This window comes from Protopterus annectens, chromosome 14.part0 (genome assembly GCF_019279795.1).
Source record: "Protopterus annectens isolate FY-2018-M chromosome 14.part0, PAN1.0, whole genome shotgun sequence".
Lineage (NCBI taxonomy): Eukaryota > Metazoa > Chordata > Ceratodontiformes > Protopteridae > Protopterus > Protopterus annectens.
In genome coordinates, this window is record NC_056748.1 from 1,073,672,240 (window position 1) to 1,073,693,531 (window position 21,292).

General features: G+C 39.6%; 1 protein-coding gene across 1 annotated transcript in view; it reads right to left on the reverse strand.

Annotated features, from left to right (window-relative positions):
* The window catches only part of LOC122788763 (outer dynein arm protein 1-like), a 683,950-nt gene that overhangs the window by 374,876 nt on the left and 287,782 nt on the right, over window positions 1-21,292 (reverse strand). The window contains exon 7 of the mRNA XM_044055657.1: window positions 19,067-19,134. Coding sequence (XP_043911592.1) covers window positions 19,067-19,134 — 68 coding nt within the window. The remainder of the gene's footprint in view (window positions 1-19,066; window positions 19,135-21,292) is intronic.

Genomic DNA, 21,292 nt, shown 5'->3' on the forward strand with positions numbered 1-21,292 from the left:
CTTTGTGTGAGAAGATCCATCCTATGAGGTAACTTGTGATGATTCCCCCTGGCCAGATTAAATAGAAGGGGAAAACAGTACTGTCTGGGTAAAAATAAAAAAAGTCAACAACAAAATTTTGGGCATCTGCCACATGATTTTGTGCAGGATTTCTGTCAACATCCTCATCCTACATCTATTTTCCATCCCCACGTAGACTCAGCTTGTACAGGTAAACAACAAGAACTACCCATGGACAGAATGCCAGTCCCCATTTGGTTACACTACCATACACAAACACATGCTCAGGTCTCCACTGAAAATGGGCCACTGGTCCAGTTGGACTAACCCAGTTAAAAAAAAGAAATAAATAAATAAGACCAGCTTGTGGATGTACAAACACATGCAAAAGAAGATGTATTCTCTGCAAATCCTTCTATGCCACTGTAGTGAGTAAAGTAGACTTCAGCAGAAACTCACCCAAAGGTGAGCAAACTGCATAATAGGTTCATAGGTAGGTACTAGGCTATTTGCCTGAGGGCATTTATAAGCCTAGCCAGAGTGTCGGCTTTTGCCACCCCATTGATTAACTGATCCTCTGTCAAGCAGAGCCAATGAAGTGATCCTAGGGGTGTATTTTCTGTTACCCATCCACTCGTCAAAGTTTCTCTTGAAGAGTGTTCGTGAGGGGCTATGCCTGATGTAATTTGGAATTTTGTTCCAAAGCATGGGGAGTCTCTGTGATCCAGCATGTTCTAGTTATTGTTGTGGTGAGGTTTAGCTTGCTAGAGCACGTGGCTCGCAGTGACTTGTATTTCTTTAGGTGGAGCATGTCCATCAATTCTGACTTGGACATGGCTTTGTAAGTCAGGCAGATATCACCACGGAGTAAGCAATATGCCACAGAGTACAGCCGGAGTTTTTTCAGTTGGGCTGCATAGGACATATGTTTGAGACCAGTAATCCTCTTGGTGAGGTACTTTTGTGGTCTTTCCAGCTGTTGGAAGTGTCTTGTGAGGTACATCCCAAATTGGGCATTGTACTCTATGATGGGTCTAATGAGTAATGAATAGAGGGGCACTATAACCTCTGTTTCTAGATGTGAACCCTTTAGTAATTAGATGGGCCACATAGAAGGATTTCCCAACTACTTTGGCAATATAATTGTCAAAGGAGAGATTACTATCTACCTAGGTCCCCAGCTCTATTACCTCTTCTGTATTAAGAGGGCTGCAACCTATGTGGTAATTCGTGGGTGTTTTGTTTTTCCCCAAATGGGATGACTATGCATTTTTTGGCATTTAGCTTGAGGCTATGACTTTGACACCAGGTGTCCATCTCAGTATGGCCCTTTTTGAGGATGTCCATGTCAGCCAAAGAGTCAGTTATGGCTCCCAGTTTGCAGACATAGGTGAAATTGGTTAGCCATAGTCCCCATGTGTTTGCCTGTACTTCTGAGAAGTATATGCCAAACAGTAGGGGTCCCAGGACCGAGCCTAGTGGGACAGCACTTGTGACTGGTTTAGAGTCGGACCTGGAGCCCACTATTCTTACCGAGTGAGTTCTGTCTGTAAGCCAGTTGGCAACCCATCTCGTGATGGAGGAGTTTATGTTCAGGCTGGTGAGTTTTTCTGTAATACCCGAGTGGGGAATGCCATCGAAAGCCTTGGCAAGGTCAAGGTATGCTGTGTAAACCAACTGTCCCTGGTCTATGGCCTTAGTGACTGTCTCGAAGAAGTCAACCAGGTTTAGTAGGCAAGATCTGCCCTTAACAAAAGCCAAAGTGGGTCGGGTCAAGTGTTTGGAGGTGCCCAATGTCTTTATTAATGAGTTCCATGATGATGCGCTCCATAGCCTTGCAGACCAGGCTAGTCAGGCTTATGGGGCGATAGTTACCAGGGTCAGTTGTGGCCCCTCCTTTGTGGAGAGGAATAACCATTGCTGTGCACCATTCTATGGGCATGTAGCCTGTGGACAGGCTGATGTTGAACAGCGTGTTTATGTGGGGGTTAGGTCGTTCTGTAGTTTGTGCAAGATGCAGCCTGGGACACCATCTGGTCCCACTGATGCTGTGTTTTTGGATTTTGAAAGGGCTGTTTTCACCTATGCGTCTGTGATTTTTGGGACACTACACTTTTCCGGTATTGTTGTGGGCCCTTTTGGAGGTGAGAGGAGGGTAAAGTTTGCACTGAATCTATCTGCCAGGATGTTGGCAATATCAGTAGGTTCAGTATATTTTGTGCTATTTTGCACTAGTTCAGTGCATATCTGTGAGTTGCCACTTAGATTCTTAACATAGCTAAAGAAGGCTTTGTGGTTATCTTTTGAATCCTTGGCTATTTTTCTTTCGAAGTTAGCCTTGGATAATTTCATGAGGAACCTCAGTTTCTTACTGATACTGATCAGGGAGGTCTTTCCTTCTTGGGATTTGCTTTTTTCTGAATTAGTTTCCTCCTTCTATTGTATAGCCCGTTTATTGCAGGGGTCCACCAAACTGGTTTCCTTCTCTTAGAGGAGTGAGTCTTGGTTTTGCTAGGAATGGCATGATCCATGCATCCTTGTAGGTGCTCAGAGTGCATTTGTAAAGGTTTCTACATCTTGGGCGGCATTATCCTTTAGCATGGGGGCTGTGAAACTTACCACCTCTGTCTTAAGTAAGGTGAAGTTTGCTTTAGAAAAGTTTTTTACTGTGGTTTCTTTAGTTGAGGGCGGTGATGGGGTGTGGACATCCAGAGTGATTAGTTTATGGTCTGATCTAACCAGTGACAGGTTGACCTCCGGTGTGGAGCACCTGTTGCCCATGTTGGTGATGACCAGGTCCAATATGTTTTCACCTCTGTGGTAGGGGAGTTTACCAGCAGATCCAGGGTATTTGAGTCGATGAATTCCAGGAAATGCTGGGCCTGAGAATTTGTACTAGAGTAGTTTTCCCAGTGAATGGTAGGGTAATTGAAATCGCCCAATAATCAGGGTGTTTGGTAGGACCTTCATGTTTTCCAGCATCTCCAGAAAGGTGTAGTGGTGGTCCTGGGTCATGGAGGGTGATCTGTAGCAGGCCACAATTTGCATTGCAGATTTGCCCGATGTTTGTTGCACATGGATGATCTCAGAGGAATCATGCTGTGCCACTAACCTGGAGGTGTAGGTATCCTTGATGAATATGGATACACCCCCTCCTTTTGTGTTTCAGTCCGTGTTCTCTGGCTGAAACGTGTGGTATGAGTTGTAGCCCAGTAGTGCTGGGGTGCTCTCTGCAGCCTTGAACCAGGCTTCAGTTACTGCACAGATGTCGAAATTCTCTATACTGAGGAGTACTTCGAGCACATGCATTTTGAGATTTAAACTCCTGGCATTGAGTAGCATAACCCTCTGTTTTCAGTTAATTGTGCTGTTTACACAGGTGGGTTTGACTTTTGAGCCTTTCTTAAAAAAAGGCACTATGGGGGCAGCAAGAGCCTTGGTCAGTATTTGAAAGCCTAGGGGTGACAGCTGCAAGCAGTCTCTTGCGAAGCAATGCGGCTTGTCGAGCATGTCGTCCCAGGCTGACAGACACTGGATCCCCTTTGAATGACACCAGAAGCATAGCAAATTGTTGAAATTGATAATTTTTCTTTATACTGAGGTATCATTCTTGGTGAGGGCAGGATGCTACTCAGGGTCATACCAGCTCTTCCATGTCTCTTTTCATGTAGTCCAGGGAGGTACGTCTCAGGTCATTCACACCAACATGAACAATGACAGAGTCATATTTGTACTTGTTCTGGAGTGAGCTGAGTGCTTGTGTTATGTGGCAGATTCTGGCTCCCAACAGGCAACCTTCTGCTTGTCCAGCCTAGTGAGTGGGACATCAGTGTGCCCGACTATAGAGTCACCTATTACTTGTGTGTTAGGTATGTCGTTTCACCTTAAGGGCTGTGATTGTATGGCACACTGATTTTGTGTTTTATGTGTTGTCTGGTTTGTGACAGGAAGTGCAGGTTGTTTGGGTGTCTGCTTTGGAGGTCTCCGATGCTTTTGCAGGTTTTTATTTAGAGCTTCCAAGTATGATTTTGTGTATTTATGTGTATTTTTTGCCAGTGCTGTTTTAGTAGGTCTGTGTGTGGCTGGAGTTGTGGTGCAAGTGTTAACCTTCTCCTCTTGACTGTCTGTTCCAGTCTTGGGTGGAGACAGCTTAGCTTCCAGTTTGGCTGTATAATTGCATCTCTCGCATATGTTAGTGTTTTGTGGTAGGAGAGGGTTGTCTGTGTACATGAGGCAGTTGTAGCATTGCCTCAGGATAGCCAGATTCACCAGATGGACTGGAGTGTACACTGAAGTTGCCCTTTGGTCATGCCTGACTAGTAGGGTGAGCTGCTTAGTCGCTTGGTTGGCGAGGGGTGAATAAAGAGCCTTGCCCTGCTGGGCAATCAGTGTCAGGGTATATCAGTGCTTGCTATTAGGTCTGAGCAAGCAATGCATTTCAGCATAATGAAGGTATATCAAATATTACACACACAGACAATTTTTCTCTCTCACGCTTCTTCCTGCATCATCTTACCAGTGTGCTCCACATCCATCACTGGATCTGCCTTCCTTCTCCAACCCCCAGACTTTCTCCGTATGGGCCAGAGCCAATGCAGAGCTTAACGCTACTCTGATGAATTAGGCCTTCAAACAGTATGCTGGGAGATTTTTTATTTATGTCCTACCCAATTTTCCGACCTCCCATACCTTCTCTTTGGTTTTGTCCAGAGTGTGGTCACGCACTGAGACAATGTATTACCCCAACTTTGGAGCAGCTCAATGTTCTTACCCTAATCCCTTTTAAGTTATGCCCTCTTCACCTTCCCATCTTCCATCAGGGATCAAGTAGGAAATGCCCTCAAGACCACCCACCCCCTAGGAAAGTAATGCCCACCCCTACACTGCCACTCCACCAGTCACCAACTGGTACCAACTGGCTCACTGACAGAACCCACACTGTAAAAGTTGCAGACTCCAAATCTGACCTCAAAGCAGTGACAAGTGGAGCACCACAGGGTTCCGTCCTGGGACCTCTCCTGTTTGGTATCTACTTCTCTTTAGTACAGGCTAGCACAGAAGGCCTCTGGCTAAGTTCACAGAGGACTGCAAACGAGGAGCCATAGTCAAGTCCCCAAATGATGTGGACATCCTACAGAAAGGCCTCGCTGAGACAGATGCCTGGTGTCAGAGCCATGGCCTCAAGCTCAATGCCAAAAAGTGCAGTGTCATCCCCTTTGGTAAAAACTCTGTACCCATGAACTACCACATAGGCAGCAATCTACTTAACACTGAATGCGTGATAAGAGACTTTGGGACTCAGGTAGACAGTAGTCTCTCCTTTGATAGTCACATCACCACAGTAGTCAGGAAGTCCTTCTACGTGGCACACCTCATCATAAAAGGGTTCACATCCAGGAAAAAAAAGAGGTCATTGTTCCCCTCTACTCGACACTCAGACCCATTATAGAGTACGCCCCTTTTGGAATGTACCTTACAAGATATCTGCAGCAGCTGGAAAGGCCACAGAAGTACCTCACAAAGAGGATTACTGCCCTCAAACAAATGCCCTACACTGACTGCATCAAAAACTACAGCTTTACTCCGTAGCATACCGCCTACTCCGAGGTGATCTCTGCCTAAAATATAAAGCTATGTCAAACCCAGAGCTGTTGGACATGCTACACCTAAAGAAATCCCAATCCCTCTGAGCTACATGCTCTATGGACCTAAACCTTGCCACCACAATAAACAGGACATGCTGGAGGGATAGATTCCTGTCCCAGAGACTTCCCATAATCTGGAACAGGCTACCCATCTATGTCAAGCAAAGTTCTTCATTAGCATTCTTCAAAAAAATCTTGATGAGTGGATGGGAAATAGGAAATACACTCCGGGGATCACTTCTGTGTCTCTGCTTAACAGCAGCACAGGAAAATAACTTTCTTGGGTGGCATAAGCCAGGGAACCTTGTTGGCTAGGCTTACTTAGGCCCTTGGGCTGATAGCCTAGTACCCACCTATGAACAAAGGCCAGTAATCTAAGCTGAGTCAGCTGTGCCATAGTCGTGAATTTATCACAGTATGTCTGCCACCACAGCAGCTAGTATTATAGCATCAGATTTACTTTATGGTTGCACATAAGGCTTGCTTTATATATATATATATATTTTTTTTTTTTTTTAAATTTTCATAGGTTAACTTGGATAGACCAAATGAAAAATGATCCATTCACCAGAACATGTACATTAAATGTGACAGCTTTTATAAGATATGAAGTATAAAGAGGCAAAGGTGCAGCAAATAAATAGACAGTTTTCCTATAGACAGGACAGAGAGAGTGGACAGGTGACATATTGGTGGGATAGTGCAGGAAGCAAATGGAAGGATCATCAGCTTATTATAGCTTTACGTTTAATTTCACTTAACTATTGGCACATGACAAGGCAGTCCTTTGTGTTTGTTATAGACAATTACATTGCATGGTGTCATGCAGCATTTAATTCCACCAGTCCTTTGCAAGAATACTATTCCCTTTCATCCCAAAAATGAAACAGCAGGAGTTTTACAGTATTTTGCATGGACAGCTGAAGTAATTAGTTTTGTAATCATACCAGAATTTAGGGGGAAAACTGATCTAGGTATGTGTCCTGTCATGAAACCATTTGCATTTCAAATTTGACCTTCAGTAGTCCTATTTCTTTGTAGATAAACATGCATGGTCCCCAGAGAATAATTTAAAAAATTTACACAAACACAATTGGCGACAGAGACTTCAAACATGAGTTGAATCGTTAAAACTATTTAGAGAACAATGCTAGTGCAATTAACAAACATAAGAAAGAGCCTAACATCATAGACTGATCCTGTTTAAACCAGTACGGAAAAATGAGACATTAAGCACAAAGCAAAAAGTAATTTTGAGAGGAATGTTAATTTTTGGCCACTCTGGTGTGGAATGACTGGTTATTAAAAGAATTATAAACAAGCACTGGCAAATTTTATTTAAACAGAAAACTCAGGCTACCTTTTTAACAGATAAACCTGAAACCATTAGCAAGGCATATGCACAAACTTAGCATTCTTAACAGAAAACAAATTATTTTTGTTTGTAACAGTGTTAAGTGAAATATGCCTGACCCTTTTCAGCCTTGACTTGGGCCAACCACAAGGGATCAATTATTATAATACAATATAATATAATACAATATAGTACAATATAACATTTTTTATTCAACTGGAATTATTCAAATCCTTCTTTTCAGCAGAGGCCAGAGGAGAAAAGACCAGACATATTACAATCATTTTTAAACCAACATTCAGTAGACATCAATATATATTATTAAGAGCTGCATGTACATTTGTTAACCAAATTACATTCATATAAAAAATGGAATCTAACACAGTACAACAGATACTTATACATTCAAAAGATGTTGAATATATAAGCATTTGAAGATGTAAATTATTGGGTTTCTCAAACAGAAAATTGATCTTGTAATTAGCCATTACAAATTTAAGAAAATGGAAGTCAGTGAAGGAAATCAGTAGGGCAGAAAATGTTACTATCGTAGTTAAGAGGTGGGGTATTAAGTAAGTTCAGAGACAATTATTTATGGCTATCATAAGGTTCATATTAGAAATTAAGAGCTGGGGCTGAGGAGTGTCACAAAACAATGTACACGGCTGGGGAATGCTTGGAAAACTATTCAGGCGTTGGCGAGGAATGGTTGTGCAGCCATATGATTCAGAGTGAAGAGAATGTTGTGATACAGAAAGCTGAAGATGTACATTATGTAGTATATATTTTTTGTGTGCTGTTTTACCTCCTACCTTATACTATCAGCCTTCCTCCTGAGTTCACTCATTCATTGTCTTTTCACAACAGTGGGTCCACAGACTCAGACCAAATAAAGGAAGCTGATATCTAGGCAGGTATGAATATTGCTCTACTCTTGTGACCCACAGACCATCAGCCATCCATCTAACTGCACACCTAATGACCTAATGTCAGTCCTGTACCCAAGACCAACATGACTGGAAGCTCGAGGGGCTACAGGAGAGGTCCAATATCACCATCAGGTTCAATGCTGCCCCAAGACCCACTGAGTAATTCTCAAGATTCCCACAAAACCAGTCCCCCGACTCATCCATGGGCCTACGAGAAAGCTCAATATAGACAGATAAACATGTCTCATTTAAGCCCTAACCTCTCCCCCAGGTGATAGACATAAACATCTAATACTGGATGAAAATGCTACATCTTCAACCCTTGCATGCATGCTATACAAATATGCTAGTATTGCTGCTTGGCAAAGCCAAGCTCACATCCCTAGTCCTGGCTGTTGTGCCACTATGCAAGCCTCTATTTAGTAGCAATTAGCCAACCAGAACCACATCCGACTCCTGGCCTGGATGACTAAGTTGGTGTGGCATGGTCACTCCTAATCTCACATGCCTGTCTCTTCCAGCTCTCTACAATCATATTTAGTGTAGGGTACCCCCAAATACTGCAGTGGACTAAGTGTCCATTTCTTTAGCTGTGTTCATTTTTGTCAAACACTTGTACCAGCTAATGACTCACTGCTCAGATCTTGGGTCATACAATACAGAGAGGGGTGACATTAATGCCTTGTGGATGTTTCTCCATGTGAAACTGAGTTTTCATTATGTGAGAACAAAAAACAAGTTTTTCACTTCTGAAAACACAGCAAGGGTATTTGAAATTGGGGATTGAATCACATGCATTACCCCCAGGATTATTTACTTGACCCTTTGCCATTGTGGCAGTCATGTAGGACAAACATCACTCCCCGGAAATTATGTACAGGCCGCTCATCTGATGGGTCTCAGATTTAAAAGGGAATGGAGCCCTTTTATTTAAGCATTTAGAACAGCATCCCACAATCAGGTTCTATCTAGTAAATATAATAAAGCAACTAAACATCATATACTAGATCATAAAGAAAAATGATGGATAGCTGCTTTGCTTGTGTTTTTGAGACGCGGATTAAATAAGGAATTATAAAATATCCATATGTATGGGTGTATATACATACACACACTTTATATATTATATATATATATATATATATATATGTATATCTATATATATATATATTTATACATATATATATATATATACATATATATATATATATATATATATATTTATACACACATATATATATATATATATATATATATATATATATATATAAATAATGTATATCTATTATTAGCTTATTTTTTATGAATTGAAAGTTAAGATAAATGAAGTAGATGTCAGTGTTGTTCATAGATGTATACCTACCTAATGACCATTAAGGCCTTTGAAGCCTAGCTATGCAACCCAAATGTTACCTAAAGTTTTGATTTATATAAAGGGTTGATTTACTCACTGCCTATGTCAACCAGGGACATGGGCATCAGACCAGGGGTTAATTTTTAATTACTGATCCATTAGTCCAAGTTGTGTTTAAATAGGCTTAGGGAGGAACTCTACTTCACATACATGGGGTCCCCATTCCAGAAAATGGAATTTCTGAGAAACACATCTGTCTCTCTCTACCATGCTCTATTTAGGGCATAAGCAAAATTTATTGTCTTTAGATCTAGTAGTTCTGATGCAGTTTGTTTTGTGGATGTTCAACAGGTTTACAGGTTTATCAAACAGGGTCAAGGTATACCTTGCACACCAGGCAAAGATCAGCTCTCGGTAATCTGTACAATACAGAGTAAAGAGACAGTGATTTGAGGCAATCAGCATAGGTCAGTTTGTTTACTCCCTGTATTCATTTTGTAAAGAAGCTTGTGAACATTCAGCTTGCTGCATGTGTCTGATCAGGTACATAACTAAGGGGCATTATTTCATTATTTTATGATGGGTCTGAAGACAGCAGAATACAGTGGTATAAGGACCTCTGGACCTATATCCATATCCCTTTGCTTTATCATGGCTAATGAAACTAGTCAGTTGGTGTAGTATAAAATTATGATTGGTTGTTGGGCATGTGAATTTAATTTAAAAGAATGGAAATTATGACCTCAACACTGAAAAAGCTTGTTGGTGATAGGCAAGTACTAGGTTAGCTGCCTTTGTGGGTCATTTTAAGCTTAGCCAATTTCCCTTTCAAAGGTGAGAATGAAACTCCAAACCCTGTGTCTGTGAGTATTATATATATATTAATGTTAACAGTAATGTACGTATTTGCCCAAGTGATGATCAAAAATAAAACTATTCTACACCGTGCCATAGATGTACAACACTATCTTAAGCAATCCTCGTTCTCCTTTCTTTAGCAACCCTACTGGAATAAAAATATTTCATTTAAATGTCCCTAGCATTAGGAATAAAATAACAGAACAGTATAGCTTGATCTCTCCATTTCCCAGACAGCACTGCAATAAAAAAACCTGAATTAAGTAATACCTTGTGACCATGATATATTTCATAATGACTGCAGTAGTAAAACAAGAAATGGTAGTATGCATGAGATGTCTTATCATAGTTTCAATCTATATGGATTAATGCAGCTTATGCCCATGACTAAAAGGATATACATCACTGGAAAAGAAAGTATTTTAGATATGAACAGACATCCCTCACCCCAACAAAATTATTCATGTAGGAATTATGCCAGACACAGTTGGCTATCACAACAGGGTCTGTGTCATATGGAAACATACAAAATTCATTTAAAACATCAATGTTATATTAGAAATGCAGTCAAACTCAGTAAAACAACCTTAGTGTCTTCCCTTAAGCGCATGAACTGGGAAACAATATCTCTATCTTTAGATGATATTGGCTGACATCAGCAAACCCTTCCTCACCTTATTAGGCACTCGGGCCCCTTAATACAGAAAAAAAGTCAAATCAAAACCTACACCCCGATTTACAGCAGAAATATAACACCTAAAGATAAAGCATGGACAACTTGACATCTATAAAAAATAATAACCTACACTAATACTGGCAAGTGGTAAACATAAGAATATACTCATTAAGGTCAAGAAACATTTTAAAAAGTCCTAGTTTAAGGCTGTTCAACAGAAAAAAATAGCAAACAATTTTCATCAATAACCTTGTATTGTTTGTCAAAAAATATCACAATGCTGCCTTTTCACAGATGAAATGGGCTATAATATAGCACATAGACTAAATTAATAATCTAAAAATGCTGCCAAAACCTTTATTAAATTCAACACACCCAACGTATCAACAAGTGACCTGAAAATGTTACTTCTACTACCACAAAAACACATTCAAAAAATTAAACCCATCTCCCTTGCAGTCAATGATACTAGAATCAAGCTAATACAAAACTACATCCAACAATAAACGGCCATTATCTGAGAACTGAACAGTACATTCAACATACATTAAAAAACAGCCACAAACTAGGACTTAGAAGGCCGCAGCTTACTTGTAACAACTCCCTGCTCTTCGCTATACCTCATTACTTTTCATTGGCTAGCTGGCACAACTGTGGGCCAATCTAGAAAAACCTTATAAAACTGCAAAGTTTCCAAGTATAAAATCATCCAAGCAACATATCTATGACCCGAACTTCAGTTGGAGCTACGTAATTTATTGGCCCACATTTACCTTAACTCTGCCCACAACATCCTCTATGTCAGAGACAAATGTCTGCCACCAGCTAATTAAAGTGGTGCACATCCCACAGAGAACTACACCCAGTGAACCAATATACAGTAGATTCATTCAAAAAACTAGAAATCATAACAGTGGCAGTCTGCACTCTGTATACACTGCTAAATCTTAGAAGTTAATTACAACAGATATAAAAAAAAAGTTCTCACACACAATTTAAAGCCTCAGTGAAAACATACCTTACACTAACCTCATTACTAACGCGCTCTTCTATTTTGCGCAGAAGAAACATATAGCACAAAAATCTTTACTGTACTACAGGCTTCAAGGGTACTCTCACCATTGCTCAAATAGGCAAATGCCTGATTTGCTGACTATAAACAAAATTAAAATGTGAATATAAATACACAGACATACATGCATATACATACGCACACATTTAAACAATACTGACTGTTCTATAAATGTGTGCAAGCTTAAAATACTGAGTGAAGAATAGAAGTTAAAATTGGGGAGTCTACCTCTATAAAGAGGCCAGTCACAAGTGGAGTCCCTCAGGGATCAGTCCTTGGACTGCTCCTTTTTGGCATTTGTTTTTTTTTTTTGCATGTAGATGTGGAAAGCTGTGCTGAGTCTGTGATTAGAATACTAGTATAGCTAATGGTTACTGTGCTTGCTTTGTATTTCATTGTTCTCCTTTCTACAACTTCTCCTTTAGCTTCCCTAACCTCTGCCCATTGTTGAACTTTGAAATCACCCTACTGGTCGTGGAAAGAAAACCGACACCTTGTACAGTAAAGGGACCTGTCCTACCCTCTCCCTGAACACTCTCTACAAACTAAAGGAACATTGAAAGTATGTGTTAATAGCCGTTTTGCCATTTCCATAACCCTGCTAGGTGGTTAGGAATCGTTCTGTACCTGGTGTTGCAGCAGCCAACCCCACCCCACACTCTATTATACTCTGGCCCTCTTTTTGCCTTTCTCCCAGAGTTCTAAGCTCCTCTTTCAGCTCATCTCTGCCTGGGATCTATCATTGCCCAGAGTTAATTTAATGCAGCTGGCCACTAGATGGCAGCCTTTACCTACTCAATTTCTCACCCTGGTGTAGCACCTTTTATCCTTTATGTGTAGTTTCCCTACATCTACTTACTTCTTTTACTCCCTTATGAGTGTTTTCTGCTTCTTCTACTTAATATCCTTGTGGTTTTTCTCTACTCTCTCTGTACTTACTCTACCCCCAAGCTTACTGCCTGTTTTACTAATTGTTCCTATCCTGACTCTTACCTTTGGCTTTTCCCGCTCCTTTCGCCCTACAGGCTCACTCCGCTCCCCTACCCCCAATTCCCACCCACACCCAGGGGTCCTGGACTACTGCCTACTTAACCTTTCCCTGCTCTACCTTTACCTAATCAACTATACCTCCTCAATAGGCAACTGAACCTTCTTTTACAAGCCTAGGTGTGTCTGCCTACCACTCCTACCTTCCTTTCAATACCTCTGATCTAATATTTACCATGCCAACACATACTATCTCAACACAGCTCAAGCCATTACTCATTGCCATACTTTTACCCTGCCTAACCTTAGCCTACCTCTTAACCTACTTTGAACACCCTGAATATCTTTATATTCACTACCCTCCTAAACATACTACATTAACCCTCAACATTTCCTACAATCACATAAATATAACTTCAGTGCCAAGCTACCTATTAGCAAAATACCACAGACTGCCTCACATCAAGTACAATATTCTAAAAACCAGGAAATCTCTAAACCTGATTTGCTATTTTCATAATCCCTGGTATAGGCCCAAAAGCTATTCCTTACAAGATAGAGACATTCAGCCAAATCCAGGCCCTGCTACTACATCAACTAACAATCTTAACCCTTCTTCCCCCATCACACCTACCCCTACTACACTCACTAACTCACTATACATTACACATCTCAATATACACAGCATTAACAACAAAATTGCACACCTCCATGCTCTATTGGATGTGCAATATTTTGACTTATTATGCCTAACAGAGACGTGGCTAAAACCCTATACTCAGGACATTGAAATCACCCCACCTGGATACAGTATTATAAGGTCTGACCGCAAAAATAAGAAGGGTGGGGGAGTAGCTATCCTTTTCAAAAACAGCCTACAAGTTACCTCCTTACACTACAAATCACCTCCAGACAGCAATGCTAAGATCCTTGCTTCCAAACTTCAGCTAAACTTTAGTAAATCCATATACATCATCTGTATCTACCTACATCCAGGGAATAATATCAGTAAACTCGAGGATATCCTTAGCTCCCTATCACCATACTTTCCACAAGAAACTATCTTAGGACACTTCAATATCGACCGGAAGTATAACAGTACTTTATATTTCATTTCCCATATTTCAATGCATGGCTTCTCACAAATCATTTCTTCCCCAACCAGAATTAATAAATCAAACAAAAAGGAAAGCATCTTAGACTGGATTCTCATAAATAAACACCACCTGACATATAAAGCAGGAATCTTCCCTGACAATATCAGTGACCATTCGTTACTTTCGTACTTGGGCAAAAAAACAATATTCCCCATACAGCCACATATAGGACAATAAGATCCAATAAAAACTTCAAGCCTGAACTATTTAAAAATGAACTTAGGGCTTGCAATTGGTCCTCCTTAAAAAGCCTCCCACTAGAAGAGGCTGTTAAATACTTTAACACTAAATTCTTAGCCATCTTTGACCAGCATGCTCCAAAATGTACTATAAGAATTAGGGCTAAGCCAGCCCCTTGGCTCTCTAAAGATACCAGACAGAAAATGCTACTCAGAAACAAAGCTTGGACCAGGTGGAGAACTACCAAAAGTATTTCAGATCACCAAACTTTTAGACAGATGAGAAATGAAACAAAAACAGCTATTCTCTCAAATAAACATTTTTATAATGAAATGCTACAAAAACACCAGAATAATCCACAACAGTTTTGGACAAGCATCAAAAGACTGCTTCACCGAGGTCAAAATAGGACACCAACCCCACTAGGTAGTCAACAGGATAACCCTACACAAGCTGCTACTGCCTTTAATACCTATTTTACAGAAGCTATATAATCTCTAGCAAACATACTTTCTCCTGACAGCTCAACCCTTCCTACCTCCACTACTAGCTCTATCCCCATATTTCAAAATACAACCAATCCCTACACACTGTAAACTTATCCACAAACTAAAACCTTGTACTCCATCAGCTAACCAGCTTCCTACAGAATATTTGCAGAAAGCAGGTAGACCTATTGCCTATCCAATATTCATCCTCATAAACAGAACTATTGATGAGGGAAAAATTCCAGCAATTTGGAAAATCTCTCATTATCCCCCTACACAAAGGAGGGAACTCTAATGAACATTCTATCATTCTATAACTCTATCTCCCTTGGTAAAAATATTGGAAAAATGCATTCAGAAACAACTACTGACCCATCTAATTCAAAATCTGCTTGCTGAGTGCTAACATGGCTTTAGGCCAATCCATAGTACCACTACTGCCCGCCTGTCCTTCTCTAACTCCATTAACAAAAACAGAAAACTATATTCTCACTTCTGCTCTCTTTACTGACCTTTCAAAAGCCTTTGACATGGTAAACCACCAGCTGCTAATAAACATTCTCATATCTCTTTCTCTTGATGCACAGGCCATACAATGGTTCAGTTCCTACCTCAGCAATAGACAGCAAGCAGTGCTTTGGGACAATCACCTATCCTCTCACCTGCCTGTCACCCTAGGCGTCCCTCAGGACACCATTTTAGGCCCTCTCCTTTTCTCAATTTTCATCAATGATTTACACTTGGCAATTCCACAAGCTACTTGTATACAATATGCAGACGACTCGACAATACTATGCTTAGCCAATTCCTCATTTGAACTGCTATTAAAAACTCAAGAAGTATTTAGTATAGTTGAAACATGGTTTCTTAAACGTTTCCTCCTATTAAATCCCCAAAAAAAACCAAAACTCCTACTATTTACTCCTACCCGTAAGTCCACCCAAATTGATTTCTCTGTTGCATCTAAAAATGGCACACTCGTATCACCTGATATAACAACCAAACTCTTAGGGGTAACTATTGACAACCACCTCACCTTTGATAGTCGCATAAACAATACAGTAAAAATGGTCAACAAAAACATGGGTTCCCTCTATAGGATTAAACCCTTCCTTACTCCATCGGCTAGATCCACTACTGCCCACTCCCATCTAATCTCTACACTTCTTTAGGCCTCTCCTATCTATACTAACCTGTCTAAAAAATAATCTTCTGAAACTGGCTAAATCCTACAATAGCATAGCCAGATTTGCCACTGGACAACCTTACAGAACCACTGTCGAAATCTATTACAGCTTGGTTGGCTGGAACTTGAGAATCATCTTACATTCAACCAACTCATAACTGCCCATAAGACACTTTACCAGCCACATAAGACCCCAATACTATCTTCCCTTATCACTCCCTACAAAAATCTGAACATCTTACGTTCCTCTAATAAACTACCTGCTTGCACAAGCAAATCCAATAACATGGATGGGCACTCTCTCTCTTCTCAACACAGTTGAGAAAAAATGGAATCTTCTTCCTTGTGATCTTACATCACTTTCCTCACTACCAATTTTCAAACAGAAACTTAAAATACACCTTAGAAAATACTGGCTATGCCCTAGTTGTAACCCCGACTAACCTTTACTTGTCTGTTAACTGTTTTTTTCTTCTTCCACCTTGGTTTCTCTCTCTTTAAGAGACCATGTTACTTATTCTGATTAGAATATGAATGTAAGCTAAGTAATCAGCTATTAGATTACTTTTGAGGTTCACTAGCCTGATGCAATCTCCTAATCTCAATTGTAAAATGGAATTAACTGTATTGGCATAATTTTTATCTAGAATTTTTGTCTTATAAATGTAGTATAACAATCTGTTAATATGTTACTTTGTCATCTTTTATATTGAAATCCTTAGTAACTGTCTCTAGAATTTGTAAAATGGAGCTCATCTCCCTGGGCCTCTAGTGAAAATGGACATGTATCCAGTTGGACTAGCCCGGTCAAGAAATGTAAAATAAATAAAATAAATAATTTACTTCTCAGAACGTAAGGCCAGTGTTAGTGGTCTCTGGCTGACTAGATTTGTAGATGGCTGCAAATTAGGAGCAGTCATTCAATCTCACACTGACACAAATGTTCTCCAGGAGGGGCTGACACAAACAACTGGTGTCAGAGCCATGGACTAAAACTAAATGCCAAGAAAAGCATAATAGTATCCTTTGGGAAGTCATCCAACCCTGGTAACTATCATATTGACAACACACCCCTTAGAGTTGACCCACTAGTCAGGGACTTAGGGACACACAAACAGTAATTTTAGCCTTAGACCATCACATATTTTCAGTGGTGAGGAAATCATTTCATGTTGCGCAACGTATAAACTAAGGTATGGCATCCATGCCCAAGGAAGTCATTGCTCCACTGTATTCAGCATTCATTAGACTTTTCCTTGAGTACAATGCCCTCTATTTGGTGTGTATCAAACCAGGCATATCCAACAACTAGAATGTCCACAGAGGTCCCTCACCAAAAGAGTACAGGGCGTAAGTAAAATGTCCTATGCAGACTGCCTCAATGTCCTATCCCTGTACTCTGTCTCTTACAGGCTTTTGAGGAGAGATCTATGCCTGGCATACAGGGCATTGTTAGACCCCACTCGGACATCCTGCATATCAACAAAACAAACAGCACTAGAATTACCCATTCCAAAGACTTAAACCTTGTCTATGATATAAATAGGACCTCCTGGAAAGATAGGTATGTATCCCAGAGACTATCCAGTCTATGAAACAGGCTCCTCATCCATGTGAAGCAGAGTTCTTCACAAACCCAATTCATGTGCAAGTTGGACAATTTAATGGGAAACCAGAAATGCATCCCTGGTTTGTACCTATGTCTCTAATGGACACAGGTAGCCTGCAAATGGTTCATCTTCCAGGGCCATGCTTACACTTATCAAGAGTATCAGAACTTGTCTGAGATTTCGGATATATGACCAGGCTTAAAAAGGCCCTTGTGGTTGTTAGCCTAGTAAACACCTATGAACTTGCATGTTGCCTTATCCATGAAGGACAAGGGTGCTAAACCAGGGATGAATTTTATGTTGCCCATCCATTCATCTTTTACTATTCAGAAATAAATTTGATAAGTACTTTGTATGTGAAGAAGGTGGCAATTCCAAAGAAGTGGTATTCTCTGTGATAAATACAGGGATAGATATGTATGATGCAAAACAGATTTAAATCTCGATTAGATGTTTATATCCCCAATGGGCTTGTTAAAGTGTAGTAGGTCTCTCAGAATAAGGTTTGTTGAGGCTCTGTATGCAAGCCAGAAATGGCCCTTTCAGGAATGAATATGACACTAAGAGGGTCAACACTAAGATGGTCCTCATAAATTGCAGGATTTTTGCCCTCGATTTTCTTAGTAAGAAAGCACACTGTGAGCATGTCAGGTGCTTGGACAGGTGCACACCCTGAATGGGGCTTTATGTTTATGAGCCTGATAAGAATGTAGTGGAATGATCACACCCCTGACCAAGCCTTGACACCATAACCTTAGAAATAATTTGCACAATAAAAAAAAGAGACTTTCTTACAATAGTGAGCAAGTGGTGATCAATGAGCAGTTCTTTGTCTACATATGTTCCTGGGTCCCTAAGTACTGGATCAGTTTTAAAGGCTGCTTCATCAAAGTGATAGTTACAAAGGACTTCTTACTTGCTGAAGGATAACCATTATACATTTCTAGGCATCAAGTTTTATTCTATGGTTTTGACATCAGTAATTGGTTTGGGAAAGGCCCTCTTAGAAGATCTTAGTAACATCTGTGCAGTTTATGATTGTACCAAATTTACACATCTACAAAACTGGTCAGCCATAAACTCTCAACAGTAGCTTTGACCTCCGAGAAGTAAATGTCAAAGATGAGTGGCCCACGCTCACCCACCCACCAAACATTTAGGTAGAAAGGTTAAGAAGGCATAAACAGAAATATTTCAAATACAATAAGTTCTGGTAGAACACAAGAAGGCAATGACAGCAGGTTCTGCAACACTAAACAATGTCATTTAACTACACACATGTGCTCTTCATTGTGTCATTGCTAGTTGTACAAGGTAGCAGTATATGTAAGACGACATAAAAAGAAGGAAGATGAGATACTTAGCAATTCTGGCTTCCAGGAAGAAGAAGAAAACATAATATACACAATTATATCAGCCACCTTCTCTCAATGTTAGCATTATGGTATGTTGAGGTGTGAATGTGTGTGCTCATTCCTGTAGTGCACAAACTAAGGCAAGTGTCCACACATACAAATGTATTGGAACAGAGATTTTAATGTTTAATTTCAGTAAACGCATGCTTCTGTACCTTATCTGAAAAGCTTCAGTTGCATCATCCAAAAGGAGTCCAGCACCCTTTCTCATCTCCAAAAGCTCCTGCAGACAGACAATTTAAGTTTTATCAATCTACATTCAAAAGCTACCAAAAATTCAGAAATTCGAGCTGATTAATGACGGACTACACATTTGTACTTCACATTTTTCCACACTAAGTGCTGCAGTGAATTAACGTCTGCTGTCTTGACTGAAAAAAAGACTTTAGGAGATAAAGCATAATTACCTACTATACTAAAGCATAATTACCTACTATACTAAATAAACTGGAGTAGAACTGGGCATTGCAAAACATTTTAAGAACAATAATTTTACAATCTTGAAAAATGCTACAAAAACATTCACAGTTTAATTATACCAAATTACACACAATATAAAAACTCTGCTTAAGAATAGATACAAGTTATATTATCATGATGATTTAATATTGAGAAATTTTAGCCAGTTTATACAGAAATTAATGGTAAGTTAGTGTGATACAAACAGGAATTGCAGTATGAAGTGAAAGAAAAGCAGTCTTATTGTACATTTAGACAGAAAGCCAGGGGAGAGACATAACCCTTCAAGAGCAGACAAATCAATAAAATTCAAGCCAGGCTTTTAATGCATTTTGCTGAGTTTTTCAAAGATCAAAAATTCATGGTGACATGAAAAGTTTTACATTATACTGTTAGGATCAAAGAACCGAAACAGGCAAGCAAGAAGATGGCATTCTAACAAGTTAGCTGTTTAATAGATGTAAAATGCAAGTTACTTTAAACCAACAATAAGTAATATAGTAAAATTCAATGTTTTCTAGCAGCATGCCTAAATTCTGTTTCTCCCTTGATTTCCAAATAGTGTACTGGAGCAATATTGGACTGAACCATAACCAAGTACTAATAATCACGTGGTTTCTACGGCCTAGTCATGCATCCAAGAAAGCATAGTCAGTAGGTTTGATAGAGGTCTCAATACTAATCCCTGGATGAAATTTATGTGGACTTAACCTGAAGGAAGTTAAGGTGTTACTCCATTTAACAATCAAGTAAAGTCTGCGGCACAGGTAGGAAATCCTTTTGTAATGAATCTATCCTTCTAAGTCCTATTTATGGTTTGACACAAGTTGAGACTTTTGGAGCAAGCATTACTAACACTGCCTGTATTGAGGTACAAAAGATCTAGCAAAATATTTTCAGTCCAAAAAGCAAGACAGAGATCTCCATCCAGACTTAAATCTAACCAGACAGCTAAGGGAGCCGACCCATTCTGATTCTCTAGGCTAAGAAATGCTGACAACTTTCAAGCTAGGATACATGTTTGGTTATAAACATACCCATCAGTCTGTGTATTACATTCAATGATTAGACAGCTAGGATACATGTTTGGTAATAAACATACCCATCAGTCTGTGTATTACATTCAATGATTAGACAGCTAGGATACATGTTTGGTTATAAACATACCCATCAGTCTGTGTATTACATTCAATGATTACACAGCTAGGATACATGTTTGGTTATAAACATTCCCATCAGTCTGTGTATTACATTCAGTGATTAGACAGCTAGGATACATTTTTGGTTATAAACATACCCATCAGTCTGTGTATTACATTCAATGATTAGACAGCTAGGATACATGTTTGGTAATAAACATACCCATCAGTCTGTGTATTACATTCAATGATTAGACAGCTAGGATACATGTTTGGTAATAAACATACTCATCAGTCTGTGTATTACATTCAATGATTAGACAGCTAGGATACATGTTTGGTAATAAACATACCCATCAGTCTGTGTATTACATTCAATGATTAGACAGCTAGGATACATGTTTGGTAATAAACATACTCATCAGTCTGTGTATTACATTCAATGATTAGACAGCTAGGATACATGTTTGGTAATAAACATACTCATCAGTCTGTGTATTACATTCAATGATTAGACAGCTAGGATACATGTTTGGTTATAAACATACCCATCAGTCTGTGTATTACATTCAGTGATTAGACAGCTAGGATACATTTTTGGTTATAAACATACCCATCAGTCTGTGTATTACATTCAATGATTAGACAGCTAGGATACATGTTTGGTAATAAACATACCCATCAGTCTGTGTATTACATTCAATGATTAGACAGCTAGGATACATGTTTGGTAATAAACATACCCATCAGTCTGTGTATTACATTCAATGATTAGACAGCTAG